Source organism: Balearica regulorum, chromosome 5 (genome assembly GCF_011004875.1).
Source record: "Balearica regulorum gibbericeps isolate bBalReg1 chromosome 5, bBalReg1.pri, whole genome shotgun sequence".
NCBI classification, from domain to species: Eukaryota; Metazoa; Chordata; class Aves; order Gruiformes; family Gruidae; genus Balearica; species Balearica regulorum.
Window position 1 is genome coordinate 28295148 of NC_046188.1, and position 27722 is coordinate 28322869.

The following is a 27722-nucleotide window of genomic DNA, read 5'->3' on the forward strand; positions in this document are numbered from 1 at the left end:
GAAATAAAAAAAATCCAGCCAGAACAAAGTGAATCTGTTGGTGGAAGACAGCACAGGATTTCAAAATGAGTGAAAATTTTAGCACTTAATTGTCACTTGCCACTTGATGGGGGTGGTGAGCTAGTTATGCAGGCCTTGGCTTACAAATATAAAACAAGATGTTCCATGGACTAGAAATAGCCAATTTTTATAGTTTTAAAACAAACACAGTGCAACAAAGTGCAAAATCCAAGTGTATTTGGAAAGTTTAAGAGCTGCTTGTTACAAGATACCTAAGCTAAATTCCACGATACTTATGCATTAAGTGTTGTCAGATTAAATCAATTGCATTTCAACTAAATATACCAGATACTTCATTATGAGAAAGATGAACAGATCAGCTTGCTCTGTGTGATTGGCAAAAAACAAACTGCACCTCCTCTGAAACATAACTATTGATATAGAAGCCTTTTCTATACATGTACAGAAAGTTATTTTTGTCTCTCAATGCCTGTTACTTTCCATTTACTTCTCTTTTCACATATTGTGTCTCGAGCAATAAATGGTATGCCCAACATCTTTTTCCTTTCAGCACTTTACAGATCTTAATCCTATTTGTAGGTTAAAACAAAGCTACCGAGGCTTGAAAAGCTTCACTGCAACAGTGTAAAAGATAAAACAGATGGACAACAGGTTAACAATGTCTGTACTTCAAAGGACTAAAATCTGTTGAAGACACCTCCTACATTTTACAATGGAGCGAGCAAACCATTAACTGTTCAACTATTAAAAACATAGAGTGTACCAAATATGATTTATCTAGGCATGAAACAATTAACCAATTATGAAAAAATACCAATCTCATACCTTTCCAATGGCATACACAGAAGTGATTACATGTAAAAAGGAAAGCCGTAGCTCAGTTTCTTGGAATTCTAGTAAGGGAACAGGTAGATCCCAGTTGTTTGATCAACTAACCCTTACTGCTGTGCTTATAACCTGTCACGTTGATATGAATGATGTTAATTTTGAATAAAGAAGCCATGCTCACCAAGTGTCAGTCCAAACTGCAGCGCTACATAAAGCAATGTTCTGCACCCAGGGAGATCAGATTAGAAACAGCTTTAGGAATAACCAATTGCAGCCAGAGCGGTGTAGAATACAGGAGGAGGTGAACCACAGAAACAGTTCAGGGTGCCCAGCACGTCCTAAATACAAATGATTTCAGGCACGCCAATAGCTAAGATGTTCTTAACAGTGCTTATATGTGATTTATAAACAGTGCAGAAGAGCACTTCCATAAAAATTAAAGAAAAAAATTGTAAAAATTAACAAAATCTATACATACAAACTCTCAAAATTCAAAAGAAAATAAGTCAAAGGTCTTTAAAAAGATTTAGCCTTCTGAAAACTTAGACAGATTGCCCTTTAGCATTTGGTATATCAGCAATTTCAACAAGACTATAAAATCAAAGAGCAAAAAGAACATGAAACATGTCCACTACCACAGATCATTTATTTATATACTAAGTTAAAAAATACGAATATTTTATTACAAAAAGTTTATCAAACAACTGTATACATACAGTTCATATTGTTAAAAGCCAACATGTCAATCGATACTTTATGTACATTTGATTAATAATGTCATACAATTGTAGAAAAGCATCACTCAGCAGAAATTGATTTGGCATTTGGAAAGTAGTTACCACCCTGCACTAGAAGAGACAATTAATATAGGAATAAAACATTTATATGTTACAATAAAAATACTTATTTGCTGTGATCATTTAAAGCAAATGGATGCTTTCTTTCTCCAAGAAGAATCATCGTAAGTGGAGATTAAAGTGCACATAACCAACGCATTAATAATTCTTCAGCAATCCCATCTATCACTCTAGATGCTCCAAGCACATCACAGTAACATCAAGGATTTAGAACTTTTCTCTGTGGCTTAAACAGTAAGATTTAAGAGAAATTCAGCTTTCTAAGCTGGATGAAATAATTCTGGTGTACAGTAAGATGAAGTAGGGTACAGAAAGTTGGAAAATAATGTTTGGTGAAAAAGTCAGTGTAAATTTTCCCAGACATATGATTTCTGGGGAAATATTTTCCTTTTGAAAAAAAGATTCATAGTATTTCATACAACTGTGGACCAAACAAGCAAAGCATGCAACAGTATTTACATAACCATCCCTGCAGTCGTTCTTTGTGGGCTACATATAACACAGGTTGGAGCAACACTGCCTACTTTATGCATAAATTTGCTGGCAATCTGGGGAAGAAGAAAAAAAAAAAAATCACCAACGATTTGTTTACTATAGAATAGGGTCCTAAACTAGAAAAGTGCTCCTCAAAAAACGTAGCTCAAAATATTGGCTTTGACTCATTACAAGCAATATACTAAACCTTACAAAATATAACACAGTACTAGCAGAGCTGTCGAGGGCAATAATTTTAATAAATCAGTCCACTTTGGATGAAAGAATGCTTATGCGTGTTACAATCTATTCAAAAGCAACAGCTGAACAGGCTAAATTTACATCCACAAGAGAAGCATGACATGTTCACTGAAAACGGAGTTGCTGGTAATTATGGTTATCATTTTTATCACACCAACTGGTCACCAATAGAAAAAAAAAAAACCCTGGCATTTTTTTTTTTCCTTTTACAAATATGATAAATTCTGAGCCATTATACTTGAAGAGCATACTTCATATTTTAGGCACTGGACCCAATTTAGAGGTAAAATCTTTATCAACATGATTTAACATCCTCAGGTTTCTGAAGGCCATTCATATGAAGCTTACATAAGCACTACAAATACACATCAGATACTGCTGTAAATTTATAAGGAATACAAAACACTATTAAATACAACTTTCACCCCATGGCACATCAAGCATGGCAACACCACTTGTTTCATATCTGGCTAGCAACGGTCAGTTGTGGTTATGCTTTATTGAATACTTTCCTTTCTGTAGCTGAGAAATATACAGCTTGGACTTGCTTCCATCTGGTCTTTTAAACCAAACTTCATCGTGGTTAATTGTTGTAATTATGGCACTACAGAAAATGAGGGAAGAAAGGTCAGGGGAAGAAAAACAAGAAGAATTTAGAAACCTTTTAAGCTAATAAATAACCTCAAAACTGCAGCTGTATTTCTGTACAGTAAATGAAAATATGTATTAGTTGTAAATGCTAGGCCCAAAAGATACTGACTCCATTGTAAGTATAATTTTAACAGAATTCTTTCATAACTGCTTGTGTCTTTAGTGGAGGTAGTTAACTTTTCAGTCATCTATTTTCATCTCCTATGAGAAAACCCTCAACACGTACAAATATTGTAATTGTTTAAAAGAACAATAGTCACCCACAGAAAACACAACAAGAGACTATCCATGGTAAAAAACAGATCTGTTGGAAAACATACCCAGAAATTACTTTGAATACAAAGTTTTGGAAAAATGTTAAACAAGATGAAGCCCAAGATTTAAAGCAGAAAAAGTATGCAACTGTTAGTCATTATACTAAGACCATAAGAAATAAAGTTAAAGCCTGATTTACTGAATCATTCTTACATGAATCCTGCTTTTATGCTCCTTGCGGTAAACTTGTCCTGGTTTCAGCAGGGATAGAGTTAATTTTCCTCCTAGTAGCTGGTATAGTGCTGTGCTTTGGAGTTAGTGTGAGAATACTGTTGATAACACACTGATGTTTTTAGTTGTTGCTAAGTAGTGCTTACATTAAGTCAAGGGATTTTCCATACCATATGATGTCATGCTCGGCATATAAATGGGGGTAGTTGGCCAGGGGGGTAGGGACCACTGTTCAAGGTCTGGGTGGGCATCAGTCAGCGGGTGGTAAGCAATTGCATTGTACATCACCTGTTCTTTATATTTTTGGTTTTCCTTTCCTTTTCTGTCTTATTAAACTCTATCTCAAGCCACGAGTTTTACCTTTTTCCCCCCACTTCTCTCTCCCATCTCACTGTGGGGGACAGTTAGCAAACAGCTGTGTGGTATTTAGCTGCCTGCCAGATTAAAACACAACCCCCTCCCCTACCCCCTAGGAAAAAAAAAAAATCAAGTAGAATTGATGACAAAATAAGGCTCAAAGCCAGAGGTCAAAACAGTTAACGGAAGAAAGACCTATCACATACTGAGTGTGACAAAACTCCCTCCAGGAAACTCTTCAGCCTTAAAGGTTGCTGAAATCTTGAAAGGCTGGGAAAGTTCCCTTATATGCTTGCTTTTGGCTTTTGTCAGACACTGGATACTAAGATCTTTTTTTCGCCCAGTATAACTGCTGTGTTCTGCTAAACTAATTCAGAATTTTTAAATTTCAGAAAGAATATATAGTTTACTAAATATCTTCCTTTTTCAGCCCTGAACAAACACCAAAATCACCCAAATCTGTTCCTCTTCACTGTACACAGGGAAGAAAAGAAATATTTTTACAGTAAACTACTGCTATATGAAGTTAAAGTTAATTTTCCTGGGTAGCTATGCATATCTAATCAACACTGCGCTTAGATTTATTTGCCTCATTCAAGTATAAGGTAAGATATGAATTTAATTTTAAATATACCCACCTTTTAGAATTTACAAATATTATCCATACAGAGAAAACATTTAGATATCTTAAACATTCAACCAAATTTGCACTGTAATATTTAGACCATTCCCAGGTAGAATCTTTGTTAAGAGAAGGAAATACCATACAAAAAGTTCCAACTCTTTTCTTTTAGAGCATTAATCAATTGAAACAAAGCTTACCTTTAATGGTATAAAGTGTTTTTCCATGATTAAGTATTTTTAGGTAGGCCAACAGATCAAATTCTCAAAGCAACAAAATCCCAAGATACTAAAAAAGACTCCAAACTTACTCAAAGGCTATTCAAAAACTAGCAAGAGCTTAAATTGTTAGTGAGATCCTAACTTGACAAACCTTCTCATTACCTTCAGTGAAGTCCAACCTTTACTAGCCTCCCTCAGAATTCCAGCACTCAATCTTCTTTGATAATGCCTGTTTCCCAAGGTGAACTAACAAACGTTACTCAGGTGGCAGTATTTCCAAATAAGCCTTATTCTTCAATGCCATCATCCAATCTGTTGCTTAACACAAATGTACAGAGCTGCATAAACTGAGTAATCTTTACCTTATAGGACATTCATCTTTCTTATCAATGCATATCGTCTGTCCACGTCCATACCACTCTCCATCATAATAGAGTCTGCCTTCTTCAGATCTAGCACTATGTAGATGCTTTTCTAATTTGACAGGTGCTAAAATGATAAATAAAAGTAATTTCATGTTGACTTGGCAGAAGTGAGTTAGATGTTTAAATACACTTTCAAGTTATTTACATAGAATACACTTTTTTCCATGGTTAAAAGTAGCCTCTCTCTTAATAATTGCAAGAATGCAAGAAAATCGGAAGCAAGATACCTTTTTATCTCCAGTCAGATAAATTAAGTTTTATTTCCCTTTTCAGACAGAAGCTATCTTCCGCAGAACCTTCATATCTGTGATACGAATTTTCACAAATCAAGTAATGCAATATAAAGATTTCAGATCACAGAACCTGAAACGTCTTCATCAGCATATTACCACAACATGAAAATAGTAATACATCGCTAAAGAAATACACCACCTGCTTGCCTCCTCTCCCTTTTCCTCCTTACTCACCACCTCCAAGTATTTGATTTAACCTAGCATTAATGTGCGTCTCATCTCAGAGCCAAGTATCAGTTACCACTCCTTTCCCATAGCTCTACTTCGTCAGGGTTGTAGCTTGCAGTGAATGTGAGGATCCTTTAGAACACACCTCTAAGGTCCAGACGCTCTCAGTTTCCTGCCCCATCTTGTGTAAACACTGGCATAGCTTGCTAATATTAATTGGTGTAATCCACTTTGTGCTGGTTTTGGCTGGGATAGTTTTTTTTTTTTTTCATTGTAGCTAGTACGGGCCTATGTTTTGGATTTTTGCTGAAAACAGTGTTGATAACACAGGGCTGTTTTCATTACCACTGAGCAGTGCTTACACAGAGCCAAGGCCTTTTCCGCCTCTCACAACAGCAAGTAGGCTGAGGGCGCACAAGAAGCTGGGAGGGGGGACAGCCAGGACAGCTGACCCCAACTGACCAAAGGGATATTCCATACGATATGATGTCATGCTCAGCATATAAAGCTGGGGGAAGAAGGAGGAAGGGGTGGGGAACTTTGGGAGTGATGGCATTTGTCTTCCCAAGTAACCGTTACACGCAATGGAGCCCTGCTTTCCTCGGGATGGCTGAACACCTGCCTGCCCATGGGAAGTGGGGAATGAATTCCTTGCTTTGCTTTCCTTGCATGTGTGGCTACTGCTTTACCTATGAAAGTGTCTTTATCTCTACTCATGAGTTTTCTCACTTGTACCCTTCCAATTCTCCCCCCCATCCCAGCAGGGGGAAGTGAGCAAGCGTCTGCATGGTGCTTAGCTGCTGGCGGGGGTTAAACCAAGACACCCTTTCAGAAGGCTAAATTTTTCTTGATAATTTTCTAGAATTCAGGTGTCAACACACTCATCAGCAATTGAGCTACAAGTATCAGCACCTGACAGAGGGGAAAGACAAAAGCCACATCCTCCAGCTACCTCACCCCATCCTCCATCACTATACCAGGGCTAAAATAAACGTGATCTGCCTAGATGAAGTTTGCATCGTTGCACACAGCAAGTTCTATCTTGTGAAACCAGCCAATGTTTACTTACGTTCTGGCTTTACTCTGTGTGGCCCCAGTGTAGCCATTGCCTTGAAACACAAAAGAAAATGAAGTTAGTCAGCAAGCATAGTCTTTTTTTCTTAATTGCCACCTTCAATTGTGAAGTTATGTGCAGTGTAGCTCAGGATACTTGCTTTTACATGCAAAAACCACAATCAGAACAAATCTAAAATTAAAGTGTGTTCAATGGTGACTCAGTAACTAACTAAAACAGCATTTTGAGGGTGAAAAGAAATCACCTTAGGTTTTATTTTCAAATAACTCAAGAGGTTTTATAAATTAAACCCTCAAAATTGCTGTTATGTAAATCCGTGAAGAAAATACAAAGTTACATTAACTCATTCTGAAAAACAAAATGCTACATGAACAACCTACTCTTCTGATTTATACATTATAAGGTCACAAGTTCTCTCTCATCTCTCTAGATCGCACACAGTATTAAAGTAGGTTTAACAAAAAAACCTCTAAGTGTTTTTTGGGGTTGGTTGGTTGCTTGCTTGCTTTTTGGTTTTTTAAATTATTTCCAGAAAAGGCAAAATCTGCAGTAGATTCTGGGTGTGTTGCCACTATTTAAAATCATGTTACACTACAGGAATGAAACTGAGGGAAAGCTATTTTATGCCTGTTCCTCTGATGTGATGGGAAGAGGAAAGTCAGACAAATTTTCACACAGGCATCACATTTTACTTCTTTAGGAAATATGTACAAGTATAAAGCAGGATGGAAACTGACTCAAAGCCATTTCCCACCAAGTCTCTGAATCCACATAAGCAGTTTGCTATGCCAAAAGCTGGGAAGCACTAGGGTACTAGGGGAAATTTTCAGACCTCAGGTGGAAGGCAAAGATAGCATTTCATTACAGCAAGCTACTTCAATGATATAACAAAGATCTGATAAAGGCACTCTGCACTTAAAAGCTGAATTTATTTTTTCAAATACATCAATTGGTCAAACAAACTTCCTGTAAACCCTAATTCTCTTATAATCTGGGAAAAATACAACATTTCACTTTATTAAAAAAAAGGGGGTATTAGAAGAGGTTGAAGCATAGAAATCTTCATAAAATAAACTATTCACTATGTGAAAACATACCATATGATATATATTAAAAAAAAAAAATCTTAATTTAAAACAAAATCCTATCAAACCAGCCTATCAGTTTCTACCCAATTACGCTAGACTATGAGAAAGCAGATCCTCTTGACATGGGCTTTAAGCTCACACTTTAGCATGGAAAATTATGGACTACTTATTTCAGAGATAACCTCTTCCACCACTTTATTGGATTCCTCTGCATGATTTGGATAGAATCAGAAAAGTAGCAATAACATAGCTTGAACTGGAATGAGTAGTTGACTATTGAAGAAATAAAAATCTGTTTAGAGTTTTGATCATGTAAGAAACACATTTATATATTTTAAAAGGCAAAAGGACTAGACAAAAACCCAAATAAAACCCACAGCCACTGGCATTCATCCCTTCATCTTACCTTCCTTATTGTTGTCCAGTCTTCAAGTATATCAAGGTCTTGTAACATATAAACTATGTAGGGGCGTGGAGAAGTTAGGGAAAACTCTTAAACAGCAATGATAAAAATACTCTGATGCTTGTAGAAAGATATTAATAGCTCTGTTCTGCTAATCTTTCACACAAAGAATACCTACGTGAAGTGAAAGCTCAGCAAAAATGAATGCATCTTTGAATTATTCAACCTAGAAGTACACTGTAAAAATTATTTTAAAAAGCTAAGTAATAGTATGTAGATGTTTAGACTACTGGAGTTCAACATGAGGATAAGATAAATAATTGTGATATAACCATTCCATCCCTAACAGTTCCAAAAATCATTCTATTTGCAATACTACAAATTACAATTAAAATTCACTGCAATTTCAATATACTACTGCAAATCAGCATCTAAACTAGTATCAGCTTTAATAAAATCATTACTTTTACAGTATTCTGCATCCTATTTCTTTGAGAGAAAAATGTAGACAGCACCACATCTCTGAATATCAAACATCCAAACAACAGGATGTAGAAAGGCGAAGCTCCTTCCTTGAACTATCAACTGTAAAGTAAAAATTGTGTATTATAACAATATGTGAACTTCAAAACAATATGCCATATAGCGCAGCTATTCCATTACAACAGTCTTCAGTTTTTACTTTGCTTCTCCCCATTTCACCTCTGAAAAACAAGTTTAGAAAAAGGTGCTATGAATGTTTAAGAACTAAATCTCATAAAATGGGATATGAGAGCTTTAACTGACATTAAGAATCTTTAGCCATTTTCAAATTTGTTTTCCTCTAAACAGCAAAGAATTACAAATCAAAAGCCATGTAGAATTTCTATGTATTTGCTTTACACAGATATGTACAAACTGACAAGTTCACAACTATTTTAAAATCATAAGCAAAAAGAGCAAATTAATTTACTTCACAACTGAAAGGATTTTCAGCCTTACGAATTGCCTGAAATTGCTGGGGTTTAAAACCTAATACTATGTTAGTATTTTCTGTCTGAAATGTATTCTAAAATGGCAAGGTAGCTCAAAATTCACAGAATTTGATGCTATTTATACAGACATCCTGAAGACAAAGATGACTGAGAACTATAGAAAATATACTTTCACACAACATGGCAATGAAATTGCTAAAAGTGGTTAAGAAACCAATGAAGCTACTTGTACCTGCATTGATTAATACCACTTGGCCTTTAAGCACTAGTTAAAAACATCTCTACTAATCTGAATTTATGACACATCCTAATGGAAGAGTAGTCATTATCAGGACAAGTCATCCACCTGGGACGTGTTCCAGTAAATCAACCACCCTGAAGGAGGGTGTCCCAATGATGACAGTTTATTCAGAAACTTCTTCCTTCCCACCTTCTCCTAACATTCCAAAACCTTGTGAAAGTAACAGGATTTTCTGCAGCTGCTTAGCAATAAAGAATGGACTTTATACCATATAATGTCATAACTTAGAAGTTGGTCTCTTTTAGGTAGTCTCTGTGATTCTGGCAACTTCTAAGGTGTCACATCTCCATCCTATAAAAATGTCAGGATTGGAGTAGGAGTAGAGAGAACACTCAGTTTGCAAAGGCGTCTCCTTTCTCTGCAGAAAGATGATACCATATCTTAGGTGTTACACCTTAAAAAGTTTCAGCTGCACTGCATGCTTGTCAACAGCTATGAACAAGTCATCAGTGCAAAATTCTTAAATACTATACTTACTCTACAGGAACCCCAAACCCACAAACACCCCCCGCCCAACAACCATCTCAATTCTTGGAATTTTAAACTTTTAGTCAAAGAGAGTTCTAAAGTCTATGGAATTGTTAAGAAGTAATAAATTGGGGTAAAGATGTCTCAGTATGAGAAGAAAAGCTATACAGGAGAAGTTACACAAGTCAAGTTATACTTTGCAAAAGAATGCCTAACTTTTTTCAGCTTTTGCCTTGTAGCTCTATTTTTTGAAGAGGTAGAAAAATCAACTTTTAGAAATATTCTCTGTATGAAACTAGTACTTAGATAAGAGAATCTTAATTTCAATTTTCATAATGGGATGTGTCAACATGGTTTTTCAAACCTGAATTAGAATAACATCTGCCATGCAAAAATCAATTTTGAGAATGCATTATCACTTCAACTTGTGTTAATGACATATGTAATACATATGTAACAGTAAACACTACTAGAAAGAACAATGATTTCAGTAAAAGGATATCTGATACAACGACAGGTTTCTTCTTATCTGGACTAAAGGGATCCTTCCTTTTCTTCCTGGACTGTAGCTCATCATTCCATAATTCTGAAAAGACATAATAAGAACATGCTATGAATCAGAAACATTTACATGTTTAGCTCTTTCTCCAGTAGAAAACATTGTCCAAAAATGAAAAATAACACATTTTCTGGTGAGATGCTGCTTCTGAACAGAATGAAGGTGTTACATGATTATGTAGTCATAGATTAATACTCTCAAAACACACAAGGCATGCTGACAATTACTAGATCAAAATTTGGTTTAAGCTTAAATTCAACCCCCTGCCCAAAGTCTCAGCTGAACAGTGTTCTACTGGATAACCTGAAACTCACCAGGCATACTATGTATACATTCAACTAATCAGGACCTACCAGACTAAAAAGCAAAACAAAAAAGGCAAGACCAAACAAACAAAACCCCAACAGCTTTGAATTTCCACCCACCTGAGGTAATGTCAATGCTATGCCTGTCTTCTTCAAGTCTTCTAATCTTCTCTTCTAGTTCACTTTGTACAGTATCATATAACAGAAGCTTTTCACTCTAAAAAAAGCAAGAAATTACACATTTTTACATGACTAAGTTCTATCATGTAAATATATCTAACAATAATTTAAAGTCTCAGCAGAAGGAAGGTAAGAGTAGCTTTAGGTGAAAATTTTTCAGGAGCCATAAAGCATATGACATTTTTCTCTATCCACTTTCTTAGAGTGAAATCCTAGCTCCTTAAGGACAGCACACTCACTTGGAATAAGTGTAAATACAGTTATCAAATATCAGTACCAAGAATAATTAAGGATACAAAAGCATGCAGCTAGATCTCCAGAATAACTGGTTTATTTTGACACAAATACAGTATTTTCCTTTTGGATAGCAGAGATTTATTCACAACAAATAACTAAAGTAGTGACCTCTATGCAATCTTTCATTACAAATCAGAAAAACTAATGTTTTCATGAAAAGCTTTTTATTAAGCTGCCTCCAATATTAATAAGCCTGCAGTCAATTATAGAGAATTATCATCTGTTACCACAGTATTTATAATTGTCTATTTTCATAGATCTGAAAAATGCCTTGCCACAGAAGAAAGAATTTATTGAGGACATAAAATAATCTAGATAGTTGTGAAAGCAAAATTGTCTACCTTAAAGCTGTGATAAACACTTTTAAAGCACTGCTTTAGAAAAGTTAGCTAGTTCATCCTTTTAAAAGGCAATTTCTGATCCAAATAGTTTAACATAATGCCTTCAGTGTTAGGTGTATCATTAGCACTTTTTATACACAAAGACAAAAAAACCCACACTCTGATGTGAACTTTGCAGTGTTTCGTGCAGTCTGCACTACCTTCCACCTCTAAGAGTTCCAGAACAAGAAAATCAACTTTGTAGTAAACTGCTCTCAACTGTAGTCCACCACATAGGACTGATGACTGACCAAAATTACAGAGTATCTGTATAGATCAGTTACCCTTTTAGAGGCAGCATCAAAAAACACTAAAGCTGACTTCCAAGCCTCAAGGAAATAAATTTACTGTTCTTTCCTGAGCTTGCGCATTTCCTAAAACACGAGTAGGGAATACAGCTGATTGTTACATTTTAAAGTTCATTTTCACTGAGCAACATCATTAACAACACTGGAAAACAGAGGGCTGGACTTACTCATGGAAAAAACAGCTTAAGCAGCACAAGTCACTGTGTCCAGCTATTTGCTACTACTTCTCTGCCAGAAGCTGCAGTCCCTAGAGCCAAGTCAGCAGACGTCTGCACCTCAACTGCTCCTGTCCATAGCACAGCATACTAAAAGAAACTTACCTTTACCAATGTTTCAAGCTAATATGCTTGAGTGAAACAAAATAGTTGAGGAATAGATGAAAATAAGAACCCTGTTCTACCAAATGGCTGTCATGTTTATAATTTCCTTCAAGTTACAAAGTATTTAAATTCCAAAGTCCTCCTTTCATATATTTTTTCAAACCCCAATTATAAACAACATTTCTGAGTGGAATTTGAAAGGCGGAAGCCTCTTACATATACCTGAAATGCCAAATGAGTGTTATCTGTTCTGACACCATTTTAAAATTCCATTTTAAAATGAAATAGTGTTTGTGTTTAGACATCTGTTTTGCTTCAAGCACTTGGTAACAAATAAGGTGTGAAAAGCTGTTACAGGCATCAGAGGCATTCTTGCTGAATGGTTATATTCCAGTGGAACAGTGATGCTACAAGCAGCACTGCTGACTTTAAAGAGCTTTTTTCCCCCAAGAGACCCTTATGGGATGGTGAATATTTGAATTCTGAAGATCTCACGGTAGAAACGTAATAGCAAAACAAGGGACAAGGACCACCTTAAAGAACAAAGCAAATAATTCAATCACGAATGAGAAACCCTGCAAGTTTTACAGGATTCTGTCGACCCTCAGGAGTATTCACAGGAGCGAAGATAGTAATGAGCAGTCCTTCATTGGACCTTGTTCTTTACCAAGGGATCAGGAAATGGAATTTCTTTTAAAAGTAAACGTGCACATTCTTGTTTTATTGGTATAGCAGGAGCTACGGACTTCAGGAATATGGTGAACCATTCAGAAGAAAAAACCTTTAAGCAACTGTAACAGAGGACTGTGGAGTACTATGATGCAAACCTCAGGATATAAGCAGCTATGTTACAGCATTGGATATACACGTACTACTGTATCCAGTATTTAGACACTTAACAGGAATGTTTATGTTCAAGGAAAGAAATATATTCTTCCTGTAACTGCTTTTGAAATGACAACTCTATCACTAGCTGTCCAAGGCATCTTAAAGTGACATTAGTAGTAGCATTAGTATTATTAGTGCTATTATTGCTGCTGTTATTAAAATGTAAGGAGCTTTTTGCTAAAATTATGTCAGATATTTTAGTTACTGTTCTTAGTAATCTTTTTATAACAAAAGTAAAAAAAAAATCATGTCAGAAATCTATTAATAAGAACCTGTTAATGAAAAATAAGAAACCTTAGCTATACTTCTATGCAAAACCAAACTAAAATAAGGCTAATTTTTATATGCTTTGAATAACCTCTTATGTGGGCTTAAATATCATAAGGCAATTGCATTCAAATAGCAAATAACAGCACTAATAAAAACAAGCACTGAACTTGGAAAACATGATACACAGTAAAGTTAGATGAGATTAGCTATCAACGTAAAATAGCTGGCACAACCTCACAGTGCTGTCGAGAGGCTTGAATTTCACATTCATACTTGTTCTTCACAGATTCCAGACAAAGCTCTCTATAGATACCTGTAATCAGACAAATTACAGCAATATTACTTTCTTTAGCTAATATCTGATTTCAGAATTCTCTTTTAAGACTGCCTGCAACTCCCAAAACATGTACATACTGGAAAATACAGATATATTACATTAGGCACTTACAGTGGCTGGCTGTTTTACAGAGTAAAAATAAGAACAAGTAATCCCTTAATTCTTAAGAGCTGAGGAAAAATAAATGCTATTTTAACTTTTCTCCCTATCAGTCAACAAATTACACCAGTGGTCATGCTAACTTTATGAAATAGGTAGGTCTATTTCATATTTCCGATCAAATTGTCCTGGATATCCTCAGTTTTCAAATCCATGAAGTACTAAATGGCCTCTTCTATTTTCTAATTAGTTTTAAATAATGTTGTGAGGTTTTTAAGTAGCTAGAAAACTGAATGAAAGAACAAGCTTTCATAAATTATTGGAATAAGGATTGCTTTATAATGCATGACCTTAATAAAGCACATCAATTAACAAGACTCTGTTCCATTGTTAGAAATAGCCACCTTGCAATACAAAGGATACTACTTCTGAGTATTAGGACCATTTCCTATAAATTTCTGAAAACATGTCTACTAAACAGACAGCTGAAAAAATCTGAAAGGTATCCGAAATATAGTATCTGACAAGTATAGATAGAACTCGATTTAATATATTCAATGCGTTCAACACAAAATGTTTAAATTGTTCTAGATAACCATCTTGAGGAGTTAAGTTTGCACACATGCTGGTGCTGTCTAGCAACTGAAGAAGTCCCCAAACCAACTTCCCTTAGAATTCAGTTGACTATAATACTGTACAAGAGGAACAATGCTGTTACTGAAATTCCTCTGAAAAACAAACCGCAAATTATTCTGTCAGTCATCTTTCTGCTGTGAAGTCACTTTTGATCTAGAATTCAAAATGTTCTTTTCTTACATCAATATGTTATGCTGGCTTTTTTTTTTTTTTTTTTAAATATTTATGGCTGACTGGCATATATAGGTTTACCAATTTATAATCACTGCTTATTTGCCTGAAATTGAGCAGTATAGGTGTGAATACTTCTAGAAGAAACAGTTGTGTTCCTGACTTGCTGAACTAATCAAGATCCGCACTTTGTGTGAATAGTGCTCAGTGCCTTAGAAAGCAGAGGAAAAGCATTATGGAGAAGACCAGGAGGGAAAGTATTTACAATACAGAAGTACAGAACTGTACAGAACTCTGTCTTCCTATAATACCACCATTCCATATGACTATATGGTTGTAACTCTCAAGAAGACAAAAAGATCTTGCCGGCTTCTTCTATGAGAATAAAAGTCTATCTAAACATTAGTTCTAATAATTAAAATGCAGCTTAGATAAAAGCTGCTAAGGACAAGAGTTTTCCTCCTTCCCCAGATGGGAGAGGAGGATGGGAGCAGAGGAGTAGAAGAGACACAGACTAGAAGAGCAGGAAAAACATGATCACCTAAGACAATCCGGCAGGCACTTCATGAGATAGCACCTACATATCTCTTCATTTCAACAGTGACCAGCGTGTAGACTTGATCCCAAGTCTTCTAATACAAATTATTACTGTTTCTAATTCAGTAATTTTGAGCTTACTATACAAAGACAGAGCATCATTAAATGAAACATAAAAAAGTCATATTTTTAGTGTGATATTATCAGGCAACTTGTGCAAAGAGGTAAGCAGCCTATTCATTTGGACTTGAAAAATATTTTACATTTAAAACTATGCCACAGCATTTCTAACTTTAGAACACATTCCTTTAACAATTCTAAAGAAAAAAGAAGATTGACCTTAAAACGCATAGCAAGTTTATACTGTTGAAACAACAATACTTATTTTCCATGCCTACCTGCCACCTTGGTTCGGATTTGCATATTTTCTTGTAAAGCTGCCAACGGTTCTAAATACTCGGGTGCTTTTCCGGCTATGACCTCTTGCAGTTTTGCATCCACCTGGCTTAATCTTTCTTTGTAAAGTCTTAAAATAATAGAAATAAAAAAATGTTATTTAAAAGCAAACACAAGTTAGAATAAATATGTTGAAAAGAACTATTCTGCATCTCTTTGTTAACGTTATAGAACACTCACTGAAGCAAAGTCAAGATTTGTTAGCATTTGCATTTTCCAATACATATTTTCTTTTTGAACAATATTCCTCATGTCTATTAAGCTTTTCTGGAAAAAACACACAGACAATCAGAAGTGTAGAAATTAAAGATAAAATGAAATGTATCTCCATCTCTAAGGAAGAAGAAGAAAATTACACAGCTGTTAATAGGATTAAGATGGAGTAGGAAGTGAATCAACATGGAAGAGGACAGGAAAGGGTGCTACAATACATAAAAACAACATGGCTTACATCGTAGGAGAGAAAGATAAGACATTTTGCAGATAGAAACGCGCATTTTCTTTTGTGTTCACGTATCTGCGCACACCCCCAAAACCAAGGAAAAAAGAGAGGCAAGCTCTTATTGAAGCAATTCCAATTTCATCTCTGTGAAAACCCACATGTTGCACATACTACCACAAAATTCATGGGAAAATTTGTAACTGATATCTTCCATTCCTGCCAAAAGGAAGCGTATTTAAAATATTTTTCTTTTCCTAAAATTTGTTTCTTCTATAAAAGCTGGTATTTACTGGCAGACAATGAAGAAATTTGCTTGCATTTTGAAGAATTTAATATAATATTAATTACAAGTATTTCAATCACAATAAAGCTCCACTCTTTGTAACTGATAACTTAAATATAGTGATGACAGTACAAGGGGCAATGGGCACAAACTGGAACACAGGAAGTTCCATCTCAATATAAAGAAAAGCTTCTTTACTCTGAGGGTGACACAGCCCTGGAACAGACTGCCCAGAGAGGTTGTGGAGTCTCCTTCTCTGGAGATACTCAAAACCCACCTGGATGCAATCCTGTGCAACCCGCTCTAGGTAATCCTGCTTTAGCAGGGGGGGTGGACTAGATGATCTCCAGAGGTCCCTTCCAACACCTACCATTCTGTGATTCTGTTCAACAGTAGAATCATCAATATAACCAGCTTTTTCCCTTCTCATTTTTCACCTTGCACCCCACCAAAAGCTATAGAATTAAGGCACACGTGTACAAACTCTATTTTATGTGTTAAGAACACATCAGATGTTATCTGTTTACACAGATATAACAGATGTCTTTGGGACAGGAACGTTGCTTTTTTATTTAAAGTGCATAGGTTCAGCAATGAATTAGACGGGAGAAAGTTCATTTATACTGATACACCAAAACCTCCTTGAGAATTACTTCCTGTTCATCTGCCACCAGCCTGCTCATCATTTTACTTTGATTACAGCTCCATAGTTCAAGTACGTGTACCTAACCTAGCCATAGTTTGTGATCACTCCCTTCCTTCTTACCTGCAAACTGTTAAGAGTACGGTACACACAATCTGTTCTGCAGTCAACTGACACAGCCTGCTGCTGATCAAAACCCAATCTGCTGGGCTCAATCCTTGATAAGCATGCTATGCACACAACGGTTAACACAGAGCTACAGCAGAATTACTTATCTAGCACAGGTGCACAGCACACATAGCTGGGTAGGTCACTAACATTTTATTACACAGCACCAAGTTCCAGCTACAAGAGAGCAAGCAGTTATGGACTGCCAGCACTTGGTACCATCCAGCAGTTGATGGACTAGAACTGTTTATCCAGTACTTTCAAACAGTGATTTGCCTAAAATAGATAACTGCTGCCAATCACTGTAAATCCTATTTATCTCACAGCATCCAAATTCAGTTTCCCTGAAAAAGAAGAGGAGGCAGACACAACCACTTCATCATCTCTGCTACTGGTTGTGACTAAACATCCCATTGTTTATGCATCTTTTTCTTCTTTCCCAACTTTATCACCTGCCTACTCACGGCTGCTCCTCCCTATAATCCTTCTTTCATCATTCTAATGCTCCTTTCCCAGTATTCCCACCACTACAGTTCTTCCAGCCCCTACAAACACCCCAATCTCTCAACTAACCAGTGTCTACACAATGCCTTCCTCCTCACATACCACAGCCTTACCACCTCCCAAAGACCATTTGCAATCCCTAAACTCCCTGAAATATTTGTTTCCTTCCTCCCAAGACCACCCTCCTTCATATTCGCTCCTTAAAAGTTTGTTTCCACAAACTGTTCTCAGTCATCCAAGCTGTCCAACAGATGGAAGAGTGGGACTCAAATAGATGAATAAAATCACAAATTTCCCTAAAATCACAATTCCTTGGTTCTGCTAAGGATTTTGATACAATAGACCCACATCAGCCCTTCACAGTAACAACACTTCAAAACCATTCTTACATCAAAACAGAAAATAAATAAACACATAAAACTATTCTGGAGCAACTGCATGCAAATAATTTCAGAACTCCCAATCTTTATTCTTCTCCAAAAGTAGCATCCACATATATGAAAGACAATAAACACCAGCTGCACACAATATTTGCATGGAACTGATCATCAAATGAGGCAGTTAAAACATAAAACACTTACTGATCTTTAAGGTCTGTAAATTGCTTTTCAAGATTGGACATTTCATCTAAACACTCCATTCTTCGTCTTTCACAGTCTTCATCATCCATTTCTAAGAATAAAAAGAAAAGGTAATTTATTTTGAACAATGTAATGTATAATAACCAAATAAACTGGCTATTTTATTTCTAGTGAATTTGAAGCAAGCCTGAATTTTAGCCATGAATAGATTAACCATTATATTATTATTATTATCTTATAGCAGAATATGAGAAATCACTTGCCATATAAACTACAAAGTAAGAAACTTAGATCTAATTCTAGAAGAAACCCCATAACAGCAATTCCTCAAAACAGGAAACAACATCACTGTAAGACTTAAAGAGGTTAAATTTCATGACTCATAATACAAAGTGTACCCTAAGACTGCATGAAACAGAAAAACTAAACATTGCATATCACACCAGACGAAAGGCAGCAATAAGCATGAAGAATTATTAGCCACCACTGAAAGTTCAAGTGTATCCTGAGTTAGTATGAGCAAAAGAAATCCCTGGAAAGCAAGCACAGTTCAATATTACATTTGTCATATAAAATTCAAGGTTTTGTTTTATTAATATCCATTTAAAAAAAAAAGTAACACTTGGTTTTGAAAACAGGTTTCATCCTGCTCAATTGAGAGAGTTCTTTGAAGCTGAAATATTAATGTAGAAATATCTGTAGTTCCTCTTAATGACCATTTAAAAAGATTGCATTTCTAATGAAACACTTATTAACCTGCAAAGACTAGAATTTTGCAGAAACTTGATTTTATATGCTTTCATGCAGCAAGAGTAAATAAAATTAAAGTCTTTCCACAGTTTTTGTTTTCCTGATTTTTTTCTTAATTTACCTAGTGAACATAACTGTAAAGCATATTATAAATATTAAATACCCACTTTTTGGCCAAAAATTTCACCACTTGCCATAGAGACATCTGATGCTACAAAACATCAGTTGTTATCTCCACTGCCTTTTCTTAGACTAGAAAACAGAAAAACTAAGCTACAAAATTCTTGACTCTTTCCCACTCTTCCCAGAAGAAAAAAAAAAAGTTTTGTTAAGCCATATTCAGAAGTCAGAGATGTCCTAAAACTGCTTTAGAGCAGCAGTATCTCCAGGAATTAGCTCTCTACAGCTACAGTACAACTGACCAATTATCAGCCAGTTGGAGAAGACACGCAGAAGAAGGGCCGGCCATGCGGTCAGGAACTGGGGCTGAACTGGTGCAAACAGGCCAGGTGTTTGAGAGAAGGGGCTGTCCCAAGGAGGCCATATCCAGCTAAGCAGTTACTCTGTCAAGAAAAATCCTAACCCTTGACAAAAAGGCAAAGTAGGATCCTGAACCAAGCAGACACAGCTCAGACCCACTCTTCTGGACTACAAACAACTCTGAGCCTTTTGCTTCTTCCTCACATTTTTCCAACAGACACATTTAACTGCTTTATGCTGTCTCCTACGCCAACTATGGAAAGCAGCATGCAAATCTTAATCCTTATTGTTTTGCAACAGAGTATGGCAATTTGCAAAGGTGATGAGGTGAAAGGAGTAGCTTCAGGGCCAGCATAGATACTTTGGAGGATCTGATTGACTCAGATCTTCCACTCAGACCTCTCAATGTATGAAGTTTTCTGCACATAGCTTCTTCCTTAAATCATTACAAGATTTTATGACTAAAAACCACACTAGCCTCCTGTGTCTGGATAGAAGAACTAGCAGGCAGTGGAGCAGTATTAATCTGTATTACAATGGTACCTACAAGTCCAAATCAAAGACCTACTGCAGTTTGTCACATTAGAGTTAGCATAAGCAAAAAAGACATCGTGTACAAAGTTTTAAAACATGATATAACCTGAAGTATTTGAAAGCAGAGCGAGAAAAATTAAAGACAGAACTTGAAAAAATACATTGAATGCTCAGCACACTGGGGAGGGTGAGGGAAGAGAGTACTGGGCTGTTAAGAGATACTATTTTATTTTAAAATATTGTTCGCAAAAGTAAGGCAGATCCTGAATCTGAGAATAAGGCTGAAAAGCAGATTAAAGAGCAAAGTTTTACTTGGCTGTCCGACATAATACTCAATCCAAAATTGACTGGGTAACTTTCAACTTGGCCAGATTTAAGAATGTGGTAGTCATATTACTCAAAGAGTTGTCTAAAGCATTTATGTTCTATAAAAATAAAGCTCCTTTCAAATTTGAAGGCACCTCCCCGTGAAGCCAGACAGGAACAAGCACTGGGATACCGACAGTTCTCCCACTTTATTCTCAAACTCAAATATGGGTTTCAGATGTGTTCAGCTATGCTTTTGGTTCTAAGTATGTTTTAGTAAGGAATCCACTCAGAAGCTTTCCCTTAAATTAACAGGGATTTTGTTGTTTGTGTATGTTTAGGGACTACAAATCAAATAAAACAGATTAGAACTGTAACCCTTGCGTTGCAAGGAAACTATAATGTGTTGGTATCTGAGGGCACAGGTGACTCTCTTGTAGATACTGAAATAACACATAGCTCTCTCCAATCTCCCTCAGATACGTATATACTCAAAAGTCTTTGACTTTCTGCCTAGAAGTCCACATTCTACCTGTCATTCATACCGAATGGCAATTTATATGCTAGTCACTCTTCAACTGTTTCACCTTTAGTCTGCCTCCAGTAAGATTCATAAAACAATGAAGATTTTCAGAGTCTTGAAATATCTTTAGTTCCCCAGTTATGGAACTTCTTCCCCATGGCCTTAAACAACATACAGATTGGGGAATATGCAGTACTGGAAAAAGGAAGAGGTTTCAGGATCACATCTCATGGCTTTTCAGATGAAAATTTACATCACTGGAGGCAGAAGATTCCTCATTTCATATTAAAACACTTGCTAATAGGCCCATCCTGTCTCAACACTTCAGATTTCCCATAGAGTTTCATACTGCACAATGTATTTAGGGTATTTTTAAACACTTTCGAAATCACAGTCTTTCTTTTCCTACTATATTCAAGTAGTCCAACTCAGTAAGTAGGGCAGCCTGGTTTAAAGACAAAAAAACCCACAGTACTTAAAATGTAACAGGGCCTAAAATAGCTTTTTTTAATAAGCTGTGGCCTATATAAAGTGCTCTAAAAATTGGCCAAATTCTCGTCTGGGATGGTAAGCATGACTTGTGGCTTTTTTAGTCATCCCTATTCTATATCCTGGTCAATAAAACCCCCTATACTAAATACACAGTGTCAAAAGGAATGGGACAGAAACAAAGTCAGCTCTCAAGGGCAAGTTATGCTTCTTCTAACCGCACCTTCCGTATTCTCAGGCATCTACTGGAAAGAGGAAAAAAAAAAAAAGGAGGCTGAATGCAAGTAAAGCAAATGACAAATTTAACAAAAAAAATCCTTTCCTTCAATTTTTTTTTATTATTACTAATTTTAGTTATGACTTATTTCTTGCAGTGGTAATCATCTTATTAATCATTGCTCTGTAGGAGCAATATGCTTCCATGGAGTAAGTTCATATTCGTCAAGACACTGAGACAAGCATGTAATTTCCTGTAATCATCGCTTTTTAAGTGCTCCCTTAAAAGCATCTATCTGTGGAATGCAACAGAAATTACCTGGAGAGCTTCTTGTATTGTTTTAAAGAAACATTCACAGACTACAGTCACTTAAAACACAATTCCTCCTTCCTCCCCCCCCCCAAGTCCCTGAAGAAACCAAGACAAGGGCAAGACAATAGAATTATTTGCCTCAATAAAAATCAGCTAAAGTGTCTTTGAGGACATGTCAACTTCAAAGTTTTCGTTAAAAATATCAATTAGCACAACTACAAACAGGAGCAAAGGCAAGTTTTGAAAAAGAGCAAACTTCAAAGCTGGAACTAAGATGACAATTCTCTCTTCTCCAGAGCCAGGGAGATGGAGGAGAGAGAGTTAAATTTACATCTGTTATACCAAGCTCCCTTTCTCACAGAGGAAATGACATTTTTTTAGACATACAGATTAGCTAGAATAAGAGATGAAGAAAGGGCATTCCCCAGGCGGCGTCTAGCTACAATACGAACTGGAAGGCTAAGATGGGCTAATGAAGTAGTGGTTATTGTTGCAGTGCTGCTCCTGGACCTCATCAAGGAGTCCTTCACAACCCTGTGCCTTACCCACCCACTGCCCAATAAGCTTGTATATTCCTCCTTTACACTCTCTCCTTTCCCCTGAAAGATATAACTAACTTCATATATCAGAACTTCTTGAAAAGCTGTCTCCATGAATCTCTTATCTAAAATACGGTATTCCCTTTTTAGGCCATGTACAATTCTGATAATAAAAGAATTGAAGCATGCTTTCGTAAGTCACATCTGAAAAGAACAGAGCAGGCTGCTGTGCAAACAAGGACATAATCAGATATGCTTTTCCAACTTAAAACATTATTACCTTTAGCTGCTTGGCCTGGTACCCTCACCCAAGTTCACCTTTTTTCCAGCATAACCACATGGATGCTACCTAATTTTGGTTTCATTAAAACAACCCGAGACAGTTTAAGCACATTTTTCTGGCCCTGTTTTTCAGCAGAATCACTTTGAGAGACCAAGGGTAAGGAAAGACTGATCAGCCTTCCTCAGTAGCAGACCTATAGTTGTATCAAACTCTCCACCTACAACATCCCAACTGTTTATAAAAGCTGTGTGCACATTCAAGTTTCAGTACTGGCTTTGAAGCCAGTCCCATGACTAGTCCAGTTTATCAGGCACTGGGTCAGTTTGCAGCAGTTTTGGTGAACACAAACCAAGTTCTTTTCCTAAGAAGTTAAACCCAAAGCTTCATTCCAGGTGCTTGTCAAATGTGTTCCAACATCTAACACAAGGGTTTGAAACAACAATTTCTCCTTCAGCCAGCTTCCAAACAAACATACTCAGTTGAGGCTACATAATCTGAAATAAACCCTAACTACTTTGGAGGTGTAGGGGCCTCAGCACTATCTACTCTCTTCTTATTTTGCCAAATCAGTTGCTAATATGGACACAAATAAAATCACTATGTTTACAACAATTTTGCTGACTCTTTCAAGCCCATAACTGGATATGGTCCACAGTTCACTGATTGACAGGATCTCCTGTGTAGCATTACATTAGACAAGAGAAGCAAGATCCTCCCTCAGATGAGGGAATAGCCCAGAACTAAAGAACTCCCTGCTCAAGGAGACCTCTTGTCTAAACCTGTGCAAATCGTTAGTCCCAAATTCACAAAAACGTGTAGGTGTCCAGTTAACTGATTTAAGTTGGAGGTGTTTACGTATTCTCACAAAATTGCTATTTATGACTTCTGCTGCTATTGAGTTGCAATCTATCTAACCACTGGTTTACATAGTCCCCAGTGCCTCCCACTTACATATCAAACTCTTCACCGAAACGTTTTCACTAGCTACCTTTTAAATGGGTTATTTTTCTGACAGCTTATCACACAAAGGCCCAACAAGCACTGAAGACAGTGCAAGAAAAGGAATAGGAAAGGACAGTGTACCAGGAAGGGTAGGTAAGGATGAGAAGCAGGACTGGCAGCTAGCAATTTAATCCAGGTGGACAGCCATGGACCAGCAGCCTAACTTGTAAAATGGGGTTCAATCAGCAATACTTGCCAGCTCAAAGGCATGTGGGGATGGGGGGAAAGAAGGGGAAAGAGGACAAAAAAATCCCCCAAAACACAGGAAGCTCTGTATAAACCATGGGCAGATTACCTGGATCTGTGGATTAACCAAGGCCTCTACTGGGGGATCAGCTCTGGTGCAGTGAGTATTAACTTGGAACAAGGTCTAAGGGAATGACTATACTCTCTCCCAGTATCGCAGCCACACTTTCCCAGCACTAATAGAGTCTTCAGTCTATTTCTGCAGAGTCAGCTTGGCTGTCTCTGCACCACATCTGTGGGGCTCCAGCACCTTGCCAGCCCATGCACAGCCCAGACAAGGGCAAGCCCCACACCGAATGGCCACAAAGCACGGCTTTCCCTGAACTGCATCAGTCTGTGTGAATAAAAAAGCCATAGGATTTAACATTCAAGATCTCCCTGACATTTTAACAATAAAAATGAAGAATTAACTGTACATTGAGGACTTTAACACACAAAGAAAAATCAATCACAAGCCAATATATGTAAAAATACAATTTCATAGCTGCCTCATTTGTCTAGTTCACGGCATCCCACTCCTTCCACCGTGCCAAGCCTGGCACTCATGCCACAAGTCAATGTGCTAGTGCAGGCAGGGGACAGGATCCCGGCAGACCACTCTAAATCACTTAGGCTGCCAGAATTACACATCAGGACCGCAGCTAGCACTGAACTGTTTTTCAGCTAGCCCTTCTAGTGACAAAGATCCTGCTTATGGAGCTCACTTACTTATGAAGCCCCAGTGATTCCAGAGCAGCAGTGTATGCATTTGATGATCAGTACGTTTCCCAGTAAGTGACCATTTTATAACTTACCCCTTGTAATTACAAGGGAAGTTTGAACAGATAATAACCATCTTCAAACACAGTGGAAATTGAGCATCAAAAAAGTACTCCTTTTAAACCTGGATTTCACCTACTAACATAATTCAAAACCTACAGTCCAGAGGAAGCTATGGAAAAAGGAAGGGACTTTCAACAGAGCAGAGGTTGAAATGCTTTGCAAAGGAGGCCGATGGTACTGACAGGGCTTCCAATGCCCCCTCAAAGACAGGCCTCAAAACATCTAATTGAAATTCACGATTTTGCATACAAGGAAATACATACGTGTATACATATGTACAGACATATGCCTGTATTTTGTGTGCATGCACACACACATATGTGCGTATGTATGTAAGTAGCATGCCAAGCTTTAAGTGCAGACCTCAACGAGCACCCCGCTGCTGGCCACGCACTCAAGCCCAGCAGGGCACAACCCTCAGCACATACACGAAGCGGCCTGGCCCGCCAAGCCCCGGTGCCAGCTGACGCCGGAGCCGGCGGCTCGGGGTGAAGCGGGGCTTCCGTGCCCATGGTTCCGCCACCTCCCTCGGCCCGAAGAGGAGCCGCGGGGCCGGAGCACGGGCTGGGCCGGAACGGCGGGGAGGCGGGGTCACGGCGGGGGCGGGCACCCGCAGCCACCGGAGCCGGGGGGGAGGGGGGCGGGACAGGTCTCTCCCCCGGGGCAGCGCGCCGGGCGCTGAGGGAACCGCCGCGGCGCCCCCCTCAGAGGCGCTGCCCTGCGGCCGCGGTACCTGAGCTGTCCCCCTCCTCCGACACAGACGAGCTCTCGGTTTCCTCCTCCTCCGAGCTGCTGCCCTCGTTCTCCCCGTAGTCCACCTCCATCTCATCGTGGTTGTTCTCCTTCTTCTCCCGGGAATGGACCGGCATCGTCGCCGCCGAGCCCTGGGACAGCCCTTCCCGCCGCCGCTCAGCCGCTGCCGCCGGCCCCTCCGCCCCGCCCCTCCCCGCCTGCGCACCCTACCCCGCCCGACGCCCTCCGCGCCCTCCCATTGGCCGAGCCCCCGTTGCGTTACTCGCGCGCGGTGCTCTCTGGGAATTGTCGTCTGCCGGGAGCGGCGCGGGGGAAGAGGCGGGCGCCGCTCCCCGGCCGTGGGGGGCCCTGAGGGACTCAGCGGGGAGCGAGGGCTTCCCGCACCCCCTTCCCGGGGCACTCACGGCGCTGCTCGTCACCGAGAGGCTCCATCGCGCTCAGGCAGATAGGAGCGCTTCGCACCTGCCCGCGTCTCCTGCAAGTGGCTCGGGTGGGGGAGCAGGCCTGTGGGGCCGGGGGTTCGACCGTTGCCGTTCCTCTGCCGGAGCAGCGGAGGGAGGACGCGGGGCCTCACATCTGCCTGCGCCACCGGCCTGGCACCCCCACGCTTCTGCCCAGGTGCTTTGCGTCCTGGCAAGGTGTGCCTTGTAGCTCGCTGCATCCCTTTCACCTTCCCCCTCGGGCTCCAGAGGCCCCTGTGAATAGCGACCTCCCCACCAGAACCTGTTTCTTCCCCAGTTTCGTGTTCTGTGATATGCTTTAAATAAAATCAGACTTGGTCCCCTAAAGCTGACAGCAACTGCTGAGAGAAGACATGAGAAGGGACTAAATAGATATGCTGCAGATTGTGCGGGGTTGGGATATGTTTTTTGAGTATCGGTACTTTCCTGTTCATTCACCAATTGCCCATTAATCGTGCTACGTAAGATGTACTGAATACAGATGATGCTTATTGGAGCAAGCTGTCCCAACCGCCCCCTTGCTACGGGGGACTGACTGATTAGCTTTGCTTCAGGACACATGTGCACAGGAAATTCTGGCAGGGATCCTCAAGAGTCATGAAATACATGGTTGTGGCCCGCGGGTAAGCGTGGGCAGGGCCTTTGGGGCGAAGGTGAGCTCACTCGTACAGCCTGGGCTCGCTTCTGAAGTCTGGGCCAGGTGAATGAGCTGTAGCGAAGCGCTGCGTGTCTCAGGGATGCGATGTGCTGCTCCAGTGACGTTAAGGTTGCATTCGCCCAGCAGCAGCAGTTCTTCATAGTGAGAGATCCAGATTTAGTCACACTCTGCACCTGGAAAGATGTTACGCAGGTTATATAGTGAGGCGGTTCGTAACTTCTGAGCTTCCCCATGGACTTCCACCTCCATGGCAATAGCTGCCAACCTCACCCACAATAACCATCGCTGTACATTAGTCACTTCTTTTCTCCCACATCTCTGTATATCCAAAGCAACTAATTTCCCTGTGTCTCCACCAAGAGGAGTGTACGTAGGTGTGCCACCTCTTCTCCAAGAACACAACAGACAAAATTAACCACCACCCGTCCTTCACTGTGCAAACACCATCCCTTCTGTTTCTGTTGCCTCTGGCTTCGTAGCCAACTGGGGGCCCAGCAGAACGTGGCACGCTTTCTCCACACCCATCGCAATTTTTATCATTTTAAGTACACGACAGGAAACACCCATGACTTCCGAAAGAACTGCGGCGCACACAGAACGAGTCCTCTCCTAGACCCGCAGTAACAGGCAGCTGCAGTTACCAAAGCCACGTTTCCTTCTCCTGCCTCCGCTTCCCCCAAACGCTCTGCCGGGTCTCGCTCCCCGGAGCCCCGGGGCCACCCCCGTACGGCCATGCCGGGGGCAGGGGAAAGCGAAGCCGGGCTGCCGGCGGAGGTGACCGCGCATGCTCCGCGCATGCTCCGCGCGGGGCCGTGCGCCCCGCCGCCGCCGCCAGGGGGCAGCGGCCTCCCTGGGGCGGGGGCGCCGGGACTGGCCCGAGCAGCGGGGGCAGCGGGGGCGCCGGGGGCAGCGGGAGCGCCGCGGGGCTCCTGCCCGGGGCAGCTGGGACGGGGTGTTTTCAGTGTCAGCGACTGGCCTTGCCCGCAGTTTTTTCCCTGTTTAGAAACAAC

At 39.3% G+C, this 27722-nt stretch overlaps 1 protein-coding gene across 1 annotated transcript; it reads right to left on the reverse strand.

Annotated features, from left to right (window-relative positions):
• Window positions 1-1476: 1476 nt before the first annotated feature.
• Window positions 1477-25806, reverse strand: BRMS1L (BRMS1 like transcriptional repressor). Its single transcript, XM_075753971.1, has 10 exons — window positions 25574-25806; window positions 18338-18428; window positions 15659-15786; window positions 13714-13793; window positions 10958-11054; window positions 10476-10559; window positions 8234-8298; window positions 6734-6773; window positions 5141-5267; window positions 1477-3045 (listed from the first exon to the last, which is right to left on the reverse strand). Exons 1-10 carry the CDS (start codon window positions 25707-25709, stop codon window positions 2922-2924), a joined length of 972 nt encoding a protein of 323 aa, XP_075610086.1. The 5' UTR covers window positions 25710-25806; the 3' UTR covers window positions 1477-2921.
• Between the last annotated feature and the right edge of the window lie 1916 nt (window positions 25807-27722).

Coding starts and splice junctions, on each gene's coding strand:
- BRMS1L (XM_075753971.1), bottom strand. CDS start 25,709: ATGCCGGTCCATTCCCGGGAGAAGAAGGAGAACAACCACGATGAGATG. Junction 18,429..25,573: donor GGAGGAGGGGGACAGCTCAG/GTACCGCGGCCG, acceptor TTTTATTCTTAG/AAATGGATGATGAAGACTGT. Junction 13,794..15,658: donor AATCCGAACCAAGGTGGCAG/GTAGGCATGGAA, acceptor GTCTGATTACAG/GTATCTATAGAGAGCTTTGT.